General features: G+C 38.4%; 1 protein-coding gene across 1 annotated transcript; it reads right to left on the bottom strand.

Annotated features, from left to right (window-relative positions):
* Positions 1–1,627: 1,627 nt before the first annotated feature.
* On the bottom strand, positions 1,628–19,340 carry LOC133991893 (dual specificity protein phosphatase 19-like). Its single transcript, XM_062430493.1, has 5 exons — positions 19,223–19,340; positions 18,590–18,852; positions 11,306–11,352; positions 6,153–6,305; positions 1,628–2,117 (listed from the first exon to the last, which is right to left on the bottom strand). Exons 2-5 carry the CDS (start codon positions 18,813–18,815, stop codon positions 1,935–1,937), a joined length of 609 nt encoding a protein of 202 aa, XP_062286477.1. The 5' UTR covers positions 18,816–18,852; positions 19,223–19,340; the 3' UTR covers positions 1,628–1,934.
* Between the last annotated feature and the right edge of the window lie 965 nt (positions 19,341–20,305).

The following is a 20,305-nucleotide window of genomic DNA, read 5'->3' as shown; positions in this document are numbered from 1 at the left end:
TACGTAGCCCAGAGCGTGTATTCTCTAAGTTTCTGTATTACAAATTGAAAGCTTGGATTTATTTAAGAATGCATAAACATCTCATACTATATGGATTGCACAGTTAACTCCCAATAATATGGACATTAATCAATAATCACACTCATCAGTAAATGTTCCCAGCTGGGTGAAGAACAGCGTATCTACTCATAGGAACACAAAGGATATGATACTTAATGTGCTGCAACACAAAGTGATGAGTCTGCAGCGTAAGGAGCTCATCCCAGCAGTGTTTTGTTGATTAGCATGTGAGCCAACTGGATTCTCCCTCATTATCTAACAAGCTAATTACAAGCTAATTATTTCAAGGGAACGAGGCTCGCCTATCAACTTTGCAAACTTGTGAAATTGATAGAGACAACGCAGCAGTGAGGGCAATCGTTATAATTGACGCCGAACCTGTTTTTTTTTTTACAGTCGGGAGAGAAAGAAATCGAGTTGTACTTCAGGAAAAAGAAAACTGGTTCATCTGTAATTAGAAAAACAATCTATACAGGAAAGTAAAACAAGTGCCTCCGAAATTAACATGAATTAAATGATAAATTAGTTACTTAACGAAGCTTTGAAGGTGTAAATTACGACATTCAGCAAACAACTATTTGCTATGTAAAGATATGGTGCAGTAATGAAGTCACACTCACTCTGTACTATGCTGTTATCGGAGATGTCTATTCTTTGGTTTTGAAGCCAGTTAAGCCGTGCATGTGAGTGTGCCTGTGAGCGTGCATGTGAGCGTGCCTGTGAGTGTGCATGTGAGCGTGCATGTGAGCGTGCATGTGAGCGTGCATGTGAGCGGCTTGGTCACAAACTTTCCCAATTTGCAGATAAACAGTACATTAAAATATGTTTCTGAGAATATTTTAAGGTGATAAATTGGCGACACAGTAACAGAATATTGATCCATGTTTCATCAGCATTGCATAGTTTGACAATTTGATCAGAGTGTCATGATTCATGGGCTGCTTTCTTCTTTTTTTTCCAACTTTATTGAGTCAACAGCACATATTTATGTCAGTCTGAGATGCTGGTGCTGCAGTCATCTAGTGGGGCTGAATGTGGCGTATTGCACCTTTTAACTACTGTGGAATAAATGCCATATCATTTTATATCAGACATATGGATTTATTTAATCTAATTACTGAAAAATCACATGGATGGTTACACACTACATTTTTTGCAAGTACTGTATAATCATCACTACTTTAATTGAATTTATCTTTTATTATAAACAGTCAAACTAAACCAAGGGGGAGGACAACAGGTGTGATTAAGTGCTGGCATTCAAATATTTGAAATGGTTTAAAAACTGTATTATGACTAAACTTTGACATGTGCCACTTTGTGATAATTCATCAACATATTTTCCTCTGAAATCCTGAATTTCATAATTCATAATTTCTGCTTTTTTTAACCCTAAAATGAGGTATAACTTAATTTAAATGAGGCATATTGACCATAAATATGTGTAACATGTGGTAATAAGTTTGAATGAAGTTGGCTAAAAACGTCTAACACAGAATTGGGTGATAATTTATACTTTAGGTTTAATTAACGGTCAAAATTGACTCGAGGACAAACGTTGCTTGGTCGACAGGAGAACAACAGAAAGGATAACAACTATATTTTAGAAAAATACATTCATGACTAAAAATAACACAAAAAGAAAAAGATTATGTGATCGCATTTATTGCAAAATAAAAGGAAAAATCCCAAATTTTGACACAAATAGGAAAATCAAAAGAATAAATAATCTGTCTCCATTTCCGTCATCTTTAATCTTAATAATAAAACATCACAGTTATGCAACTTTGGCAACTTTAGTGTGCTGGACTTTGGGTGTTTTAGTTTTTTAAGGCTTGTTTTTAAAGTTGTAAAATAAATAAATTTGCAGTCTCTTATGGTTTGTAGTTCTGCAGTTGTCGATAGAAGCCGGGATTGGGGCGAGTGGAAGGCCTCGCCAGCTTCACCTGGCCGTACGCATCATCAAACGGAAGCCCCTCCTTCAACATCAGGTAGCCAATCACGACGGAGGAGGCACGTGACACGCCGGCGTTACAGTGGACCAGCACCACACCGTCCTAAAGAGAGAGAGAGACAGGAAAACGTAAGTAAGTATTGTTAGAACTAGTAAATTACCAGTGGTGGAAGAAGTACTCATATGCTTTACTTAAATAAAAGTTTCAATACAGCAATAAAAATACTCCATTATAAGTAAAAGTCCTGCATAAAATATCATACTTACGTAAAAGTACTGCAGTATTATGAGTGATGCAGTACGCAGTATTACAGTAACAGTACTGCAGTATTATGAGTGATGTAGTATGCAGTATTACAGTAAAAGTACTGCAGTATTATGAGCGATGTAGTATGTAGTATTACAGTAAAGTAGTGGTTTGGTCCTCTGACTGATATATTATTATTATGACATCATTAGATTATTAATAGTGAAGCATCAGTGTTAGAGCAGCATGTTACTGTTGTAGCTGCTGGAGGTGGAGCTAGTTTACACTACTTTATATACAGATAGCTAGTTTAGTCCAGTGGTTCCCAACCTAGGGGTGGGGCCCCTCCAAAGGGTCAGCAGATAAATGTGAGGGGTGGTGAGATGATTAATGGGAGAGGAAATCACACTGCTTTACTGGTTTCATCTTTAACAATGTGTTGTATTTTAAAAGCTTGTTATATTATCCATTGTGTCAAATCTTCATCTGAAAAGTAACTAAAGCTGTCAAATAAATATAGTGGAGCAGAAAGTATAAAGTAGCATCAAATGGAAACACTCAAGTAAAGTACAAGCACATCAAAACTGTACTTCAGTGCAGTACATTCCTAAATAAATGATAGTTGCGTTTTACAGTTTATTGTCCCATGTTAACATGCGATGGCAGAGTTTCTAACCTACAGCAGCGTCAGACATGTAGAGCAAGTTGAGACGGAATAAATCTGTCTGTGGTTGTGGGAGTTGCACGACTGTGTCAGAATTTGCCATATGATTAATATTAATGTTGATGTAATTATTTTACTGCCTAGAGTGCCTGGCTGGAAATACATTTTTAAAATTCCAGTCACATTTTTAGACAATGCGTGCAGGCCCACGGCTCAGTTCTGAAGCTCGGCTCTATTGACACATTTGTCTCTTTTTTATTCAACGTTGAGCCTCCCATCGCAGAATTAAAGTCTCTTTTTCTGTCTGGAACGGCACGGAAACAGTAACTCTAAGCACTTTTATTTTTATTTTAGACGTCAATCAATATCCATCAGGGGACAGGAGATTGAAATTAGCTTCAGCTGCACACACGTAGAGGGGCTTTGGTTGCTATTATTGACATATTATCACTGTTATCTGCGCTTTCCTCTCATAATATAACCCAATCAGCGCTGCTCTCCTGGGTGAAAACAATCAAATGTAGAACAAACAGAGGGGCCACACTAATAGAGAGAATGATATCAGTCTTTTATAAGTTTCTATCAATCAAACATGTGACCGTGCGCCTTCATATTATTTGTGCTGGTGTCTGCAGAGTCGCCACGGTTACACATATCAGCTTGTTTTCCTTCTTTCAGAAAAAAAAAAAAAAACAACAAGAGAAAAACTTCTGCAGACTGAAAATTGCCTGAGCTAGATAATCCATCACAGCGAACATGGAGACTTAATTTGGTTTTGTCAGAGTTTCTTGTTTTGCTGTTATTTCATTGCGCTCGAGCTGAGTGTTTTCATATCAGTGCTCACATCACATTATGTTCTGCTTACGGTCAATCTCCTGACACGCACACACACACACACACACACAGAGACACACACACACACACACACACATTCACTCACGCCACTGGAAGAAATGCAAGTCTCTGCCAGGAAATAATCCCTTAAAAAATGATTACATACAGCATGTGGCATAGCTGAAGAAAAGTACGGGTAAGCAGATGCAATTTTGACTTTCTAAATGACACCAGCATGGTCTTTTAATAGGTATTCTGACCACCAACCTTGCCTTTGTGCTGAATTACAGATAACCCGACTGCCGTAGATGCGTTTAAATGCATCACACTGAGGTAGCAGAATAGCTGTGTGTGCACACTCACATTTCAAACTGGCCTGCAGATAGAAAAGAAGGCATTTTCCTCCTGAAGGAAAGTAGAATCAGACTGTGTGTGTTCAGGCTACCGGCGACAAAGTAACGGGGCTATTATGTACATTTAAAGTCATTTTCAAAGGAAGCCGGGAACACGGAGCTACAATCTGACACACGACACTTGTCACTGCATGATGTGTGTGACATGCTACAAATACAAGTTGAGCTGACTTCTTCTTAGCTATTTCCGCCTCTTCTCTCTCCCTACAATTCCTGCTCTGAAATGGTAGAAACACTGTAATTTCCCTGTATATATAACCCTTATATACCCATTTTTACATTTCAGAGCAGTAAGAAAACACGTTTTACTTTGGACATTTAATGACCTCTCCTAATGTGACTCAAAATAAAACAAAAAATGTCAATATTTCAACTTCTTAAAAACATTTGTGTGCAGCTTTGTGCACATTTTTGTAGCGTTTTTGACCCAAATTCAAAAAAATACTGTTACATTCTTCACATTTACACATTCTTTAGTGTTAAATCTGAAGCATTTACTCTCTCTGCTCCCTCAAAGCTTCATGAATAAGGATAAATCTTTCTGTTTATCTGTGACTGGTGATGATTTGTTTGTTGAGTACCAGATATGTATACTGGAGCGTGCCGGGAATAGGTGGGCGGAGTTCCCAGCACGCCTTGAGACAATGTGTTTTTGGACATTACCCAGCCAGTATGTCCATGTGAGCCCCATATGGGTTAAATATGGGCTACGTGAGTACTGATTGGACATGGGGTTTGAACTGCAGGGCACATTTTGCAGGTCCTGCATGGTTTCAGTAGCATGGGCCCCACATGTGAAGCATCTGACTGTATGAGCCCCATAAGGGATGTAAGTGGGTATAGAGTGGGAATAGACAGGGCCAATTATATGGGCCCCATATTGTTTCAGAAACATGGGCCCCACATGTCAAGCCCATGTGGGCTTGCTAAATGGGCCCCAATTAAGGTCCATTCTGATCCCACTTAGACCCCATATAACTCAGTCAGAACCCACTTGAAGCCAATATGAGCAAACACAGGTGTGGTCACCATGGAAACTGTGGACAAACCCATGTGGGACCCATATTTGCAGCCCATATTTAACCCTTATGGGGCCCACATGGACATGCTGGCTGGGTAATTACCTCCCTCTGGTAGGTGTGTGAGGGTATTAAAGGACTCTTAATGTTCTTAACATTTACATTTCAGATCAGATTTGGGCTCAAACATGTACAGATGTATCTGAAAAGTTTACATTTTGAGTAAAGAACGAGAAAAAGGAGCAAAATCCAACATCTTATATTTGTTTAAGAGGCCTCTAGAGTTTCCATGAGCTCACCAATCAGAGCAGAGTGGGCTCATTTGGGGGATGGCCTTAAAGAGACAGGAGCTAAAACGGCCTGTTTCAGACAGAGGCTGAACTGAGGGGCTGTATAAAGGACCAGTACAAGATAAATAAGGAGTTTTTAACTGGAAATCATGCAAAGATATTCCAGTAGAGACCCAGAATATTAATATATACCTGGAAATGTGTGATACATCCTCTTTACTTTTATATTAATACATCAATATATCAATATATACCTGGAAATATTCGTCATGTCCTCTTTAAAGTAAATGTACAAAGGAAAATATTGTGTTTTTTACTCCACTACATGTATCTGATAGCTGTATGTACTAATTACTACCATCAGATTAACATTTTAAAAGCGTATAATAAGCACATAAAATATGATTCATTGTTATACGGTTCATTTAACTACCCAACAGTATATAAAGTAGTTACAATTAACAGCACCTGAAACTGCATCATTAAAATACTTATACTTAAAAAATGTGACTCCAAGTGTAATAATTAAATTCATATATTATACATTCATCAATAAAATGAACTAAATTATATACTTTATGAACCTATAAGACTGACAGGGCCTATTTATTTTGACATAATACTTGTATACTTAAGTCAAATTTAGTATTTTAAGTATTTGTGTTTTGTACCTTTTCTCGGGCCTCATCTATGAAGGCGCTGCATTCCCCGAAATAGGAAGTGATGTCTGTCTCTGGGAGGTCGAGAATCTGGAGCGTCTTATAAACCAGCTGATCCGGGAACAAGTTAGCGACTCCGTAGGCCACATTTAGCACATGAGACACCTGACAGGGAGAAGAGGAGAAATAATAGAGACATAAAAACTCATGACACAACCTGGATGTGACTGAGAGAGAAGAGGCAAAAAGGACAAAGAGTGATAAAAAAGAGAGGGATGACAGAGAGAGGGGAGGGAAGATGAAGAGGAAAGAGAGCGGGGGACAGAAAATAAGACAGATGGCTCCAATTCATTTTGCAGTATCTGTCTACTCTCACTTAAATTTAACTCACCTCAGAGGGCGACATCCTCTCCTCCTCTACACATTAGCATCGTACACGGCTTGTTACATTTAACACCGACTCCTTTGCCACAAGTTAACGCTAATTTATTGTATTTCTATTGCTAATAAATCTCATGAAAAGTCAAAAAAACCAACTAACGAGTATTGTCTGCATATAAATCTTGATATATTCTTATTCCTCCGTGCAGCAGCGCTCCATTGTTGTCCAAAAACTATTAAAAAAAACATGAGTGAGGTTGCACTGGCTGACATTTCCCCCTTCATTACCATGAACACACACACACACACACACACACACACACACACACACACACACACACACACACACACACACACACACACACACACACACACACACACACACACACACACACACACACACACACAGTTCACTCCTGTCTGAGTAGTGTTTGCTTAAAAACTACAGTACCCAGCTGAGTAAATTAGACATTCGTGACCCGTTTTTAAGGATTTACATTTTCAAAAGAAACCGGTGAGCTTCAGGCAGACTACAACGACAGATGAGGGAAATCAGAAAGTATTGAGAGTGCTGCTTTTTTTTGTCTTTTCATTGGATTTATTCACAATTAAAAACAAAGCTTTTTTTTAGTTTAATAGGAACACAGGCTGCTTCACAACATGTTTCACCACTAATTGAGTGTGTTTAAGCTATTTAGTCACAGGTTTATTCATCTTGTATTTTACTTTAGTAGCCTATTTGACAGCAACGGTGGTAATTGCTCATCAATTTTCATCTGTTGTCTGTTCTTGAAGGAGAGAGAGAAAGAGAGAGAAGTATCGCACACAGACTCGCTTGTTTCCTCAACAGCAACATTATGCTGAATCAAAGCCCAGCGTTCCAGCTTATGCCCGAAAGGTTTTGGCCCCTGCAATGTTGGGCTTTGATTCAGCATAATGCCGTTTGAATAAAGAAGAAGCTGATGAAACGAGCGAGTCTGTGTGCGGTCCTTTCTCCTTCGAGCGGTTAAGACTTCCAAGGCCACCAGCATCTGCATAAATTCGATGGGGTCGAGGTGCTTCTGCATTTGATCTGATGTCCCCCGGCCAGAAGCTAAAAAGACAACTTAAAAACAGACTAAAATGACACATCTCACTAAACTAATGTATAATAAAAAAGAATAAGTAGTTAGATATTTATGATGTTGTACTTGGATGTGATGTTTCTGTGTGCAAACATTCCGATAGAGACGGCTGAACACCTGATCCATGTTTCTGATTATCCTCCGCCATGTTCGCAGGTGCATCCTCAAATTAAATGATGTAGGAACCAGTCAGTCAATCCGATGAATGAATGATGATGATTAATGATGTAATTTGGGTTGTACACGCTGAAATAAAAAGGGGGGGGAATGCGTGACTTTGGTAGTGCAGATGACAGATTTGATGAAGATTTGAGCAGAGTCGCGGCAGCCAGAAGACAAACTGGTTAAATCCTTCTTCATCGTGGTGATTCGTCATCGTCAGTAAGGAAATGACAGTTTTAGTTGGGTGTCGAGGAGTCAAAAAAAGGTCAAAAGCTCCAGCAAGAGTTGTATTATGTTGAAAAGCCATATCTTTACACTGACTTCCTGTCTATTAAAGCCTAGGCTATAAAATACTACTGTTGGTTTTTAAAGCATTGAATGGTTTAGGGTCAAAATCAGGCGGGGAGTTCTGGTCCTCTGAAATTTGGCCAACGTGGAAGTAACTTAAAACTGCATTCTATCAAAAGGCCACCAGGGGGCGACCGTTTTGGTGTCAAAAGGACTTCCGTCTCTATACAAGTCAATGGAGAATTCACCAACTTCTCACTTGATTTCTAACCTCAGTAAACGTTTTCAACATGTGTTTACGGTCTCAATCGCTAGTTTAAAGCCTTCTTCAATGCAGTATGATGTTCATTTGGGACATTTTGGCCTCCCTGATTTTATATGTGACGATAAAGCAGGGTATGCATTAGGGCGTGGCTACGTCGTGATTGACAGGTTGATTGGTTCACAGGTTCAGGAGGGCGCCTCATGCTCCTTCTGATGCCCATATAAGTAGAATCCCTGTTTTTATTTTTTTACCCGGCATTCACTGGAAATTTTCAAGATGGCGCTGATACTATTTGCTTCCAAGCAGCAGTCCACAAACCGGCACGGATGTTACGTCCATTTTATATACAGTCTATGGTCAAAATACTTTCTGTGGTCTGGGACAAGTCTGCTTTCTGTCCTCAGAGTCAAAACCAACCATGGAAGAAGAAACATTCAGTTTTCATGCTCCACACATCTGGAACAAACTCTCAGAAGACTGCAGGTCTGCTCCAACTCTCCGTTCTTTAAAAGCACGACTGAAGACTTTTCTGTGTGCGACTGCTTTTTATTCAATCTAAATGTTAGGGTTAATATCTCACACGGCACTGTAACTTCTTATTCTCCTGTTTTTATCTTGTCTTTACTCTATTTCAGCTTTATTTCAATGTCTTTTTATGTTGCCGTGTGTTGCTTTTATATCCTGTCTTGATGCATTTTATGTTTTATGTAAAGCACTTTGAATGTGTTGAAATGCGCCTTGCCTTTATCTGTGTTTGTCAGTCACCTGTCTTCTTCTGTCTGCCCTTCCCTTAGGCCCCATTTTAGGTGTACAGCTGAGGTAAACACATGATAAACTACAGGAGGAGCAGTTTGGTAAATTATCCAAATTATCCAAAAAACTGGAGAAAATACCAGACTGGGTCAAACTTAACAAGGACGCCAGCGACCATTATTTGGCTAAATAATGTGTTTTGGCTCGTGGCCTTCATCGGGGGAATCATGAAACACATTACAAACTGTTTTATTTAAATAAGGTGGGTATGAAGCAGAGAAAAATCCCAAAAATATGTTTAAAAAAATAACCAATCATGTCCATTAGTGGCAATTTTAGACCCTTTTTAGGGATGCTCAAGCACGAATTTGTTAGAGATGTGACAAACAGGTTCAAATGATTTTATTTGAACAGATTTAATGTACTTTGGATAGTTCTGTCATTAATATTGCCTTTCCCTCAGGGTTCATTAACTATCTTAGGATGCTCTCTGTAGAGTTTAGAGTGTTTAGAGTGTAGAGACCATTATTATTATTATAGTAGACCACTCAACTATGTGTTAATATGTCTTGTTGTAATTTATGTTATCCAGTGAAATGAGTCATTTAGCAGGGAGTTAAAGGTCTGATCCTAGAATCGCCCCTGATGTACATTCATACATGCATCAGCCAATGGGAGTCAAGTTGAGGAGTCAGAAACAAGGATTATATCATAATTATAAGAACAGGATGCTGAATAAACAGGCTTCTCTGTGTCTCATGTAAACATCATATCACCAAATATGATCAAAAACCACAATAAGGCCAAAAACTGGGTTGTTTAACCCTTTGTAGGTCTGCTCAATCACTTTATGTCATGATATCTGGTCGAAAACTAAATCTAATTAACCCATTTAAGTTACCAGTTGTACCATCAGATTGCGTTATGGTTGCTATAGATACAGGTTGTTCTATGGTTGCTATAGATACAGGTTGTTCTATGGTTGCTATTGATACAGGTTGTTCTATGGTTGCTATTGATACAGGTTGTTCTATGATTGCTATAGATACAGGTTGTTCTATGGTTGCTATTGATACAGGTTGTTCTATGGTTGCTATAGATACAGGTTGTTCTATGATTGCTATAGATACAGGTTGTTCTATGGTTGCTATAGATATAGGTTGTTCTATGGTTGCTATAGATACAGGTTGTGTTATGGTTGCTATAGATACAGATTGTTCTATGGTTGCTATAGATACAGGTTGTTCTATGGTTGCTATAGATACAGGTTGTTCTATGGTTGCTATAGATACAGGTTGTTCTATGGTTGCTATAGATACAGGTTGTGCTTTAGTGTATAAACGAAGAATAACACAAATCACTGCTGACATAAGAGATCTTGATGGAGACATTTTTGAAGTTGAGTTTCATTTTTTCAACTTGTGCATGAACAGAAAGAGTCTCTAACATGTTTTTTAAAATAGTTTTGAACAAATGAGGTCTGAATGAGGTTTGTAAAACATCAAATTTAGGGTTAATGAGAAGAAAAAATCCATGTTTTATGTTGTCATGGCCTCAAAGAGGTAGGAAAAGCAAATACCTATGACCTAAGGGTTAATTTGATCTCCCCTCACAAACTCCACCTTTAAATAAAAACACCTTTTTTTTTCATTGCAATAATGCTTATAAGAAACTCTACAGGTAAGAACAGATAATAATTCTATAAATTGTCTCCTGAGCTTTAATAGCTATTTGGGAACCTCGGGTTAGTTATGTTATTATTACACAGACAAGGTTTCATTTGCAGAAACAGGAATTTGTGAAGGTATTTGTGTAATCTCTCCAATTCATCACCCTGCACACACACACACACACACACACACACTGCACACAGGCAGCAATATGCTCGTGCCCGGCAGCAGCCACTGCAGAGAGAGAGAGACAGAGAGAGAGAGGAGAGGAGTAGTCACATTTCACTGATGTGGAGGAGCAGCGCTGAGACTTACTGTAATCATTTACTCCCTCTACTGAGCTAAATTGTCACTGCATGAATCACACAGAAAGCCTCCTCCGGCCATCATTGGCTGGTTGTTCGCCCACGACCCCGCAGGAGACGCACGCCTTTACATGGCCGCCTCTAATCTCGTGTCACTGCTACATGCGATCGCAACAAGGCAAGGGCATGGCCGCTCTATTGATCCCTGTGTACTGACCTTATATCTCTGCAGGGTGTCAATGTCGTGGGCTGCATCCTGAGAGGCTGTGAGAGCAGACACAAAAAACAAAAAAAACTCAATGAGAAGAGAAGACAGGAGAGCATTTAGTTTTAAGGAAATGCTTCCCACAGGATAACAGTAATTACCCAGTTATAAAATGATCAAATGCCGCTTTCTTTCCCTCTCCTTCACATGAATATTTATCCCCCTTTTATTGTTTTTTATATGAGAAAAGACCAAATTTAGCACTTAATTCAGCTCTTCTATCAGGGCTCTGATGATGATAATAGCGATGCTGTGCAAAGACTTTTTATTCCTAAACACAGCTGAATGTGATTTACTGATTAATTGATCAATCAAGCAACAATTGTGATAATTGCTTGATTGTTTAAGTCATTAATCATACTATAAAAAAGCCAAATATTTGCTGTTTTCATCTTCTAAAATGTTATTTTTCTGTTTTTTTTTAGCATTAAAAGTTGAATATTTATTAGTTTTAGGCTGATGATCCAATATAAAGATGTGACCTTGTGTTCTGGCAAGCTTTTCATGACATTTTTATAGGCTAGATTATTAATTGCTTAATTAGAAAATAAACTAGTGTTTTATGCAGTGCAATCTGACTCTATATAGATAAAGAGTTGTAAAGCAAATTCAGTTGTGTAAAGTTCAACAGCTGAAAGCAAAAGGCTGCAGGATATCAGGAGCTAAATCACTTAATAGGAAAACATTCAAACAGCTGCAGCACTGAGGAGGGAAGATATCAGTCAGCAGAAACTAACAATAAAATGGCTTAAAGCTACAGAAGGAAGGAATAAAACAGGAATGTGTATAGTGTGCACTAAACTGGGCTTAAGAAACGTGCTGAAATAAACATTGAATATTATGTACAGCTTGTAAAAGAAGGAAGTTTATGATTTTTTTATAAGTGCGTGAGCGATTTCATGACAGCAAGAGTTTGAGTGACTAATGCAGGAGAGAAAGAAGCAAAGGGGGCAAAGACTTAAAAAATGCAGGAAATAAAGTGAGAGAGAGAGAAGATACAAAAAAAAGCAGATAATCACCGAGGAAAAAAAAGTCAAAACAGAGAGAACAAATGTCACGTTCAATTTGTCAAATAACTCTTTTTTTTTTCTTCCCCCATGAATGCGGCGGCGACGGTGGTGGTGTTACATAGCAGGAGACGGATAATTAAGTGGAAGAGATGGGCAGGAAATGGAAGATGATGGTGGTGGAGGAGGGAGGGAAGGAGGGAGGGGGGGAAGGGGGGGTTCTTCCTTCCTCCAGATTTACAGAGTGGATAAACTGTGCAGCGGCTCACAGCGTGCCGTCTTCAAAGTAACCACATTTACCACTCTTTGCATTAGCTAAGCCACTTTCACGTAATGCCAGATTCGTGGTGTTGAGAAGTGGATCTAAATCCAGCAGATAGAGAGACTTCGGATTGGAAAATAAGCCCCCCCCTCCCCCTCTTCATCCTCCTCCTCTTCCTCCTTCCCTCCCCGATACGCCTCATCTCTGTTAGAAGGAGAAGATTTAAATCGACATATATGTGAAAGATGATGGAGGATTTTCGGGGGCATTTTTATTTATTTATTTATGTGTCACATGGGCAAACAAAGGGCAAATACATACTTATCTTATAACTTCTTATTAACTTTTATTTAAAATGCCATTTAAAGTAATAAAACCTGCTTTATTTTGTAATTTTTGCTGTTTTTAACCTTCTTGTCGTCCTCGTGGGTCAAATTGAACCCGTCGGTTTGACTGTTCCTTCTTTCCTCCCTCCTTCTCTCTTTCTTTCCTTCCTCTCTCTTTCCTTCCTTCCTTCTTTCCTTCCTCCTTTCCTTCCTTCATTCCTTTACCCTCCTTTCCTTCCTTCTTCCTCCCTCCCTTCCATCCTTCCTCCCTCGCTTCCTTCTTCCTCCCTTCCTTCCTTCCTCCTTTCCTTTTTTCCCTTCTCCCTCCTTCCCTCCTACCTTCCTTCCTGTTTTCCTTCGTCCTTCCTCCCTTCCTTTCTTTCCTCCCTTCCTTCTTTCCTTTCCTCCCTTCCTTCCTTCCTCCTTTCCTTCCTTCTTCCTCCCTCCCTTCCATCCTTCCTTCCTCCCTTCCTTCCTTCCTCCCGCCTTTCCTTCCTTCTTACTCCCTTCCATCCTTCCTCCCTCCCTCCCTTCCTTCTTCCTCCCTTCCTTCCTTCCTCCTTTCCTTTTTTCCCTTCTCCCTCCCTCCCTCCTCCCTTACTTCCTGTTTTCCTTCGTCCTTCCTCCCTTCCTTTCTTTCCTCCCTTCCTTCTTTCCTTTCCTCCCTTCCTTCCTTCCTCCTTTCCTTCCTTCTTCCTCCCTCCCTTCCATCCTTCCTCCCTTCCTTCCTTCCTTCCTTCCTCCCGCCTTTCCTTCCTTCTTACTTCCTTCCATCCTTCCTCCCTCCCTTCCTTCTTCCTCCCTTTCTTCCTTCCTCCTTTCCTTTTTTCCCTTCTCCCTCCCTCCCTCCTAACTTCCTTCCTGTTTTCCTTCGTCCTTCCTCCCTTCCTTTCTTTCCTCCCTCCCTTCCTTCTTTCCTTTCCTCCCTTCCTTCCTTCCTCCTTTCCTTCCTTCTTCCTCCCTCCCTTCCATCCTTCCTCCCTTCCTTCCTTCCTTCCTTCCTCCCGCCTTTCCTTCCTTCTTACTCCCTTCCATCCTTCCTCCCTCCCTCCCTTCCTTCTTCCTCCCTTCCTTCCTTGACTCAGGACAACAGGAGGGTTAATGTGTTAAATTGATCTCAGGATGGAACATTTATTTAGCCTTTACACTCATTTCACTTATTACTTATCACTTACTGCTTTATTGAGACAGTAGTCGACAGAATGATCTCATCACAAAGTTCATTAGTCATATTATAATCTAGGAAGCAATGGGACAAAAAGGTATTTACATACTTAAAAAATGCATTTGGGTCATCTTTGAACTTAATGTGACCTGCATTTAACCTATTAATTAACAGATTTTATTTATAGATTATTAAAACCTCCTTTAATTTTATATTTAGTCATAAAACCTGCTTATATTTTTTAATTTTTGCTGTTTTTAATGTGTTAAATTGATCTCAATAGCTTGATAAAGAAGGCAAGATGGCAAGTATTTATTTAGTCTTTACACTAATTTCACTTATTAAATGCTTTATTGGTAACATAGTAAGTTAGTTCATTAGTTGACAAAGTTTATTAGTAGCTTTTCGTCTTTATTATAGTCTTCCTCAGTAGATGGTGGTTGCCTAGTTACCATGAAAAGTGTCTCTGAGGTCAAGAATGAACTTTAAATCTCAATTTTGAAGCCAAAATAGACGAGAAGTCCTTAAAATGCTCCTTTAAAAATGGAAATATTAACATCTACTTCCAGGGAAAACTCTATCTGTGGGGGAAGATTGCGCAATATGATCGAAAGCTCCATAATAGTAGATTATAGTAGATTAATCGAGAAAAGTAGAGCCATAAAAAAACGGAGAAAAGCAGAAAACTGTCACATTGGAGAAGCTGGGACCATCAGATGTTTGGCATTTGGGCTTTGTAAGTAAGATTTTGATAAATAATTAATTGATTCTCAAAATGATGGGTCAATCATTTTCTTTGGTTTGACTAATTATATATAATAATGATCATTAAGAGTTTTAGATATACTGCCACCATAGCAGTGAAGCACTAAAGTATGCAGGCAGGAAGTCACATCTGCTCTCTCAAAGCCTTTTTTTATTTTATTTGACATGAAATGAGAACTGTGACAAGAGCTTCACGGACAGAAAGCTGCTTGCCAAGTTGAATGAGTCTGAAACAGGTTCGGACATAAAAGAAGAAAACATGAAGTATGTCTGACAGTATTAGAGAAGCCTGTCACTATAGTTTTAACACGGTTGATTTACTGCAGACCTTTCAAAAAGAGGATCATCAGGTCGATGTCACTGTGCACCATCACCCAAAATAAAGATGGACCAGGCGGGGAGCTCCGCTCCTCTGAAATGAGGCCAACGCGGAAGTAACTTAAAACTGCATTCTATCAAAAGGCCACCAGGGGGCGACCGTTTTGGTGTCAAAAGGACTTCCGTCTCTATACAAGTCAATGGAGAATTCACCAACTTCTCACTTGATTTCTAACCTCAGTAAACGTTTTCAAAATGTGTTTATGGTCTCAATCGCTAGTTTAAAGCCTTCTTCAATGCAGTATGATGTTCATTTGGGACATTTTGGCCTCCCTGATTTTATATTTGACGATAAAGCAGGGTATGCATTAGGGCGTGGCTACGTCGTGATTGACAGGTTGATTGGTTCACAGGTTCAGGAGGGCGCCTCTTGCTCCTCCTGATGCCCATATAAGTAGAATCTGTGTTTTTTTTTACCCAGCATGCACCTGAAATTTTCAAGATTGGCGCTGCTCAGATGTGAAACTATTCGCTTCCAAGCAGCAGTCCACAAACCAATGGGAGACGTCACGGATGTTACGTTCATTTTATATACAGTCTATGAGATGGACACAGAGAATAAATCAGCTCATATTTGGGTAGAAATGAGCAGCAGTTTAACCCTGCTGTATAGAGAAAGAGTCTAACCCTCTAATGAGTCTAACAGATGTAATATTTTATTGATCCCTGCTGAGAGATTCCTCTTTTGATTCTCTCCTGCCGTGAAGGGAAATCTCAGCGAGGAGGGGGGGGGGGGGGGGGGGGGGGGGGGGTCAATGTCAGGCTGAAGGACACGTCAGCGGGGGTCGGATACATGCTGACATGTGGAGGTGTCAACGTAGATTTCCCCCCCCCCCCCCCCCTCCCTCCCCCCGTTCCCTGAGACTAACTCAAGAATAATGACATTGATTTTGTTCTTTATTAGCTTCTTTAATTATTTATTATTAGGAACAAACTATCATCAATCACCTTTATGGACTAGAATACTAGTATATTTGTTTATTTGCTGTTGTTATATCATATGTTATTCTTCTCTATAAAGCCATTTGAGCTACATCCCTTGTATAAAAGGTGCTCTATAAATTAAGTGTATTATTATATTATTACTAATGTATCACTCACACATACTACAGCAGTACTGTTGGGAACTAAAAAAAAACAAAAGCTCCAGTGAGGCTTTTCCCCACTGCAACCAGATCTCTACAAACATGCTATAATATCTCTGTAACATGGATTTAATGAGTCAGGAGTGAAAGTGATCTAAATCAATGTACTGTTGTATTATTGCAGAGCTGGTAGAAGGGGGGGGGGGGGGGGGTATTAATGATCGCAGTAGTAGTGTAGTATATTTATTTATGATTATCTTTTATGACGTGACCAAAGTATCATACTTAGATCATCAGCAACAATTTTGCTAATTGATTCATTGTTGAAATTCTCTGATTGCAGCTTCTTAAATGTGAATATTGTCTGGTTTCTTTATTTATTCTATGACAGCAAACTGAATATCTGTGGGTTGCACACAGGCGGGGAGTTCTGGTCCTCTGAATTGAGACCAAAGCGGAAGTAACTTAAAACTGCATTCTATCAAAAGGCCACCAGGGGGCGACCGTTTTGGTGTCAAAAGGACTTCCGTCTCTATACAAGTCAATGGAGAATTCACCAACTTCTCACTTGATTTCTAACCTCAGTAAACGTTTTCAAAATGTGTTTATGGTCTCAATCGCTAGTTTAAAGCCTTCTTCAATGCAGTATGATGTTCATTTGGGACATTTTGGCCTCCCTGATTCTATATTTGACGATAAAGCAGGGTATGCATTAGGGCGTGGCTACTTCATGATTGACAGGTTGATTGGTTCACAGGTTCAGGAGGGCGCCTCTTGCTCCTCCTGATGCCCATATAAGTAGAATCTGTGTTTTTATTTTTCCCAGCATGCACCTGAAATTTTCAAGATTGGCGCTGCTCAGATCGGATAGTTTATTCTTTATATTTTGCTATTTTAGTATGTATAGTTTGTTTTTCTTATATTCTTATTCTTTATATCCTTATACTATATGTTGTTATTGTCACTGTATCGCCACTATGTGTCTGTGTAATGCTGCTGCTACACTGTAATTTCCCAGCTTGGGATCAATAAAGTATATCTATCTATCTATCTATCTATCTATCTATCTATCTATCTATCTATCTATCTATCTATCTATCTATCTATCTATCTATCTATCTATCTATCTATCTATCTATCTATCTATCTATCGATAATGAAAATAATAGTTAGTTACAGCTCTGTTAAATATGATAAAAAAAAGGAAGCATGGAAAATGCTAGTAAGCTCAAGTTATCACAGTACTTTACATATTATATATACATTATATATAAAATAAGTAAGATCTTAAAATCAGACCTTAGTCCTTACACTTAAAAAATCAGTAGATTTCACTTAAAGTAATTTCCCCCTTTTTTTAATGCAATCTTTTTGCAAAGGAAAGGTATTTTTTTTAATTGTTCATTAAAATGATCAAAATACTTTATGAGACCTTTCATAGTGACTGAACTGTTAGTCAGAAAAACTTTTAAAAAACAACACATTTGTACTTGTATTTTCACATAAATACAATCCAAGTCATGAGTAGTGGTAGTCATGACTACAACATACTACCAGGGGTAAGAAGACTATACTCTCCTTACCCCTGGTAGTACTAAAAATAGTGGCAACTGAACTTCCTTTAAGGGGGCTCAGCTCCTAATAAGAATATGATATACAGTGACCTGCAGGTGTTACAAATACATACATACATACAATAATTATTTTTTTTTTTTTAGGGGTGATGAGATCAAATTAAGGAGGCCAGAGCAGCCCTAACAAGGGTCTAAAATAGCCCCTGTGCTGAACTAGTCATAGTCATAGTATAGTAGTACCACCTGAAGAACTGCATATTATACTGTTAGTAGTAGCAGTAGTACTAATAATAGCTGTTGTAAGAGTTGTAGTAGTGGCAGTAGTTTCAGTTGAAGTAGTAGTTGCAGTAGTAGCAGCAGCAGTAGTAATAGCAGTAGTTGGATATTTATTAGGAGAAGTAACGAGAAGTGTTGTAGTAGTGCTCAAAAAATGCTGAAAGTAGCAGCAGTAGTAAACATAGTAATCCATGTAGCTGTAGAACCAGTACATCTTGCTGTAAATGCAGTATATATATTATAAAGTATATATAAGCATATGTACTAGTTGAAGTAATAGATTAATAATGGTAAAAGTATACAAGTTAAGTGTACAGTACATAGTCAGTATTATCTAGTAGTAATAATTGTAGTAGTCAGTATTACCTAGTAGTAATAAATGAAGTAGTCAGTATTACCTAGTAGTAAAAAGGGTCTAATGACACCAACTTGAAGGTCCAGTCTTTCATCTTCTACAAATCCACATCCACTCCCTTCCACCAGCTCTTCAACCTGCTCCTCTCCGTCTCCTTCATCACTCCTCCTCTCCAGCATCCTCCTGCCCATCACCGTGGTAACATAGGTGCTCTGTTTCTTCAGGTTGCTTTTGGAGAAGCCCTGGATCTCCTGAGCCAGTGAATGCATCACAGCAGGGGAGGGGAGGAGGTCAACAGGACAGCAGCTGCAAGAAACACAAAAAGTTTTCAGAGGGGAGTTGAACAGATTACTACTAATATTTAGATTTTTTGTTTAGATGTAAAGGTGCATTACAGTTTCTCATTTACTCGAACAAAAAATAAACCACTTTTACAGTATTATTGAGTATATTTAGAGTTTGACAGCATGCTCAGACTGCAGTACAGTAGATACATGCTGCACGATTTTATTGCAGCCTTAAATCTTTTTGAGGCACATTTACTCTCCCAGCCACCTTCAATACACATTATAAAGTCTTGATTTAACACTGAGGTATGTAACAGAAGTAGATAATGGCTGATTATGAACAGATCATGCAGCTTTTACATTTTTCTTTCACTATTTCGCGCACCTACCTTTTGTAATTGTGCAGAATTCAAGCGAGCAGTCCCAAGAAAGCTAGATCATCGTTTGTGTAAGTCTGGATGTAAAAGTACTGCAGCTGTATGTGTTAATACAGGGTGAATATGTGGGAGAAACACAGGCTGTGGAGCAGGAATAATAAAGGCTGAACTGACAGCTGAGTCGGAAGCTGCGTCAACACGATGATGCGTTCAGGTACTCTGGGTAAAATAGTAAATTGTATGATTCACTAGGCTGAAATGGACAGTGGTGGAAGAAAGATTCACATCCTTAATTAAAAAATACTAATATAATAATGTAAAAATAATATCCTACTTACAATTTTTTTTTAAAACATGAATATTATGAGCTTAATGTTAATTAATGCAGTAAAAGTAATAAAACTAATAAATACTTGTTCAGATGAGAGATAAATCTTGCTTTATAAGAAATGATCTCCCTTTTAAATCATGTCAGTATCCATGAAAAACAGCTGAACTTAGATGTTGGTGCTTAATGGGAACATTTACCCTAACAGCTGAAAACATTGGTTAATTAGAAAAGTAATCAAAAAGTAACCAAATGTAGACTTTGGTAAGATGAGCAATTCAAAAGTATCTAAAATATTATCTTAAAAGCAACATCAGGTTTATTAAAATGTACATTTTGTATTTTTGTTGGTTTTATGTCATTTGAAATGACATTTGCACTATTTTCTACAAAAAGACTGAATGCTCCTGTAAATGTCAAATGGTGTAACCACAAAAGAATGATACATATTAAATATGTTATCCACCTATAGTGTATTTATGTGTACGTATACTAATAACTACTTAATTTAAAAAAAAAATGTAAATGGTTCCTGATTGACATGATTCCCCAGATAAAATGTAATATTTAGAACAATTTTATTCCATTACCTTTATTTAATATAAAAAGTTATAATGTAAGATTATGCCAAACTAGTTGATATGGTTTTATATAGTTATTTAGGTTTTATTGAGATAGATTTTAAGATAGTGGGTTTCTACCTCATCTGCATTTTTTATTATTATTTTACTATATATGTCTTACTTTTTATTTCAAACCAAGTGTAT

Source organism: Scomber scombrus, chromosome 12 (assembly GCF_963691925.1).
Source record: "Scomber scombrus chromosome 12, fScoSco1.1, whole genome shotgun sequence".
NCBI lineage: Eukaryota > Metazoa > Chordata > Actinopteri > Scombriformes > Scombridae > Scomber > Scomber scombrus.
The sequence above is the reverse complement of the archived record's forward strand: the minus strand, read 5'-3'. Positions and strand labels throughout refer to the sequence as shown.

Excerpts from the sequence above, each read along its gene's own strand:
- LOC133991893 (XM_062430493.1), bottom strand. The coding sequence starts at position 18,815 with ATGCATTCACTGGCTCAGGAGATCCAGGGCTTCTCCAAAAGCAACCTG. Across the intron at positions 6,306-11,305 it reads ACACCCTGCAGAGATATAAG|GTGTCTCATGTGCTAAATGT; the intron begins GTCAGTACACAG and ends TCTCCCTGTCAG. Across the intron at positions 2,118-6,152 it reads TAGATGAGGCCCGAGAAAAG|GACGGTGTGGTGCTGGTCCA; the intron begins GTACAAAACACA and ends CTCTCTCTTTAG.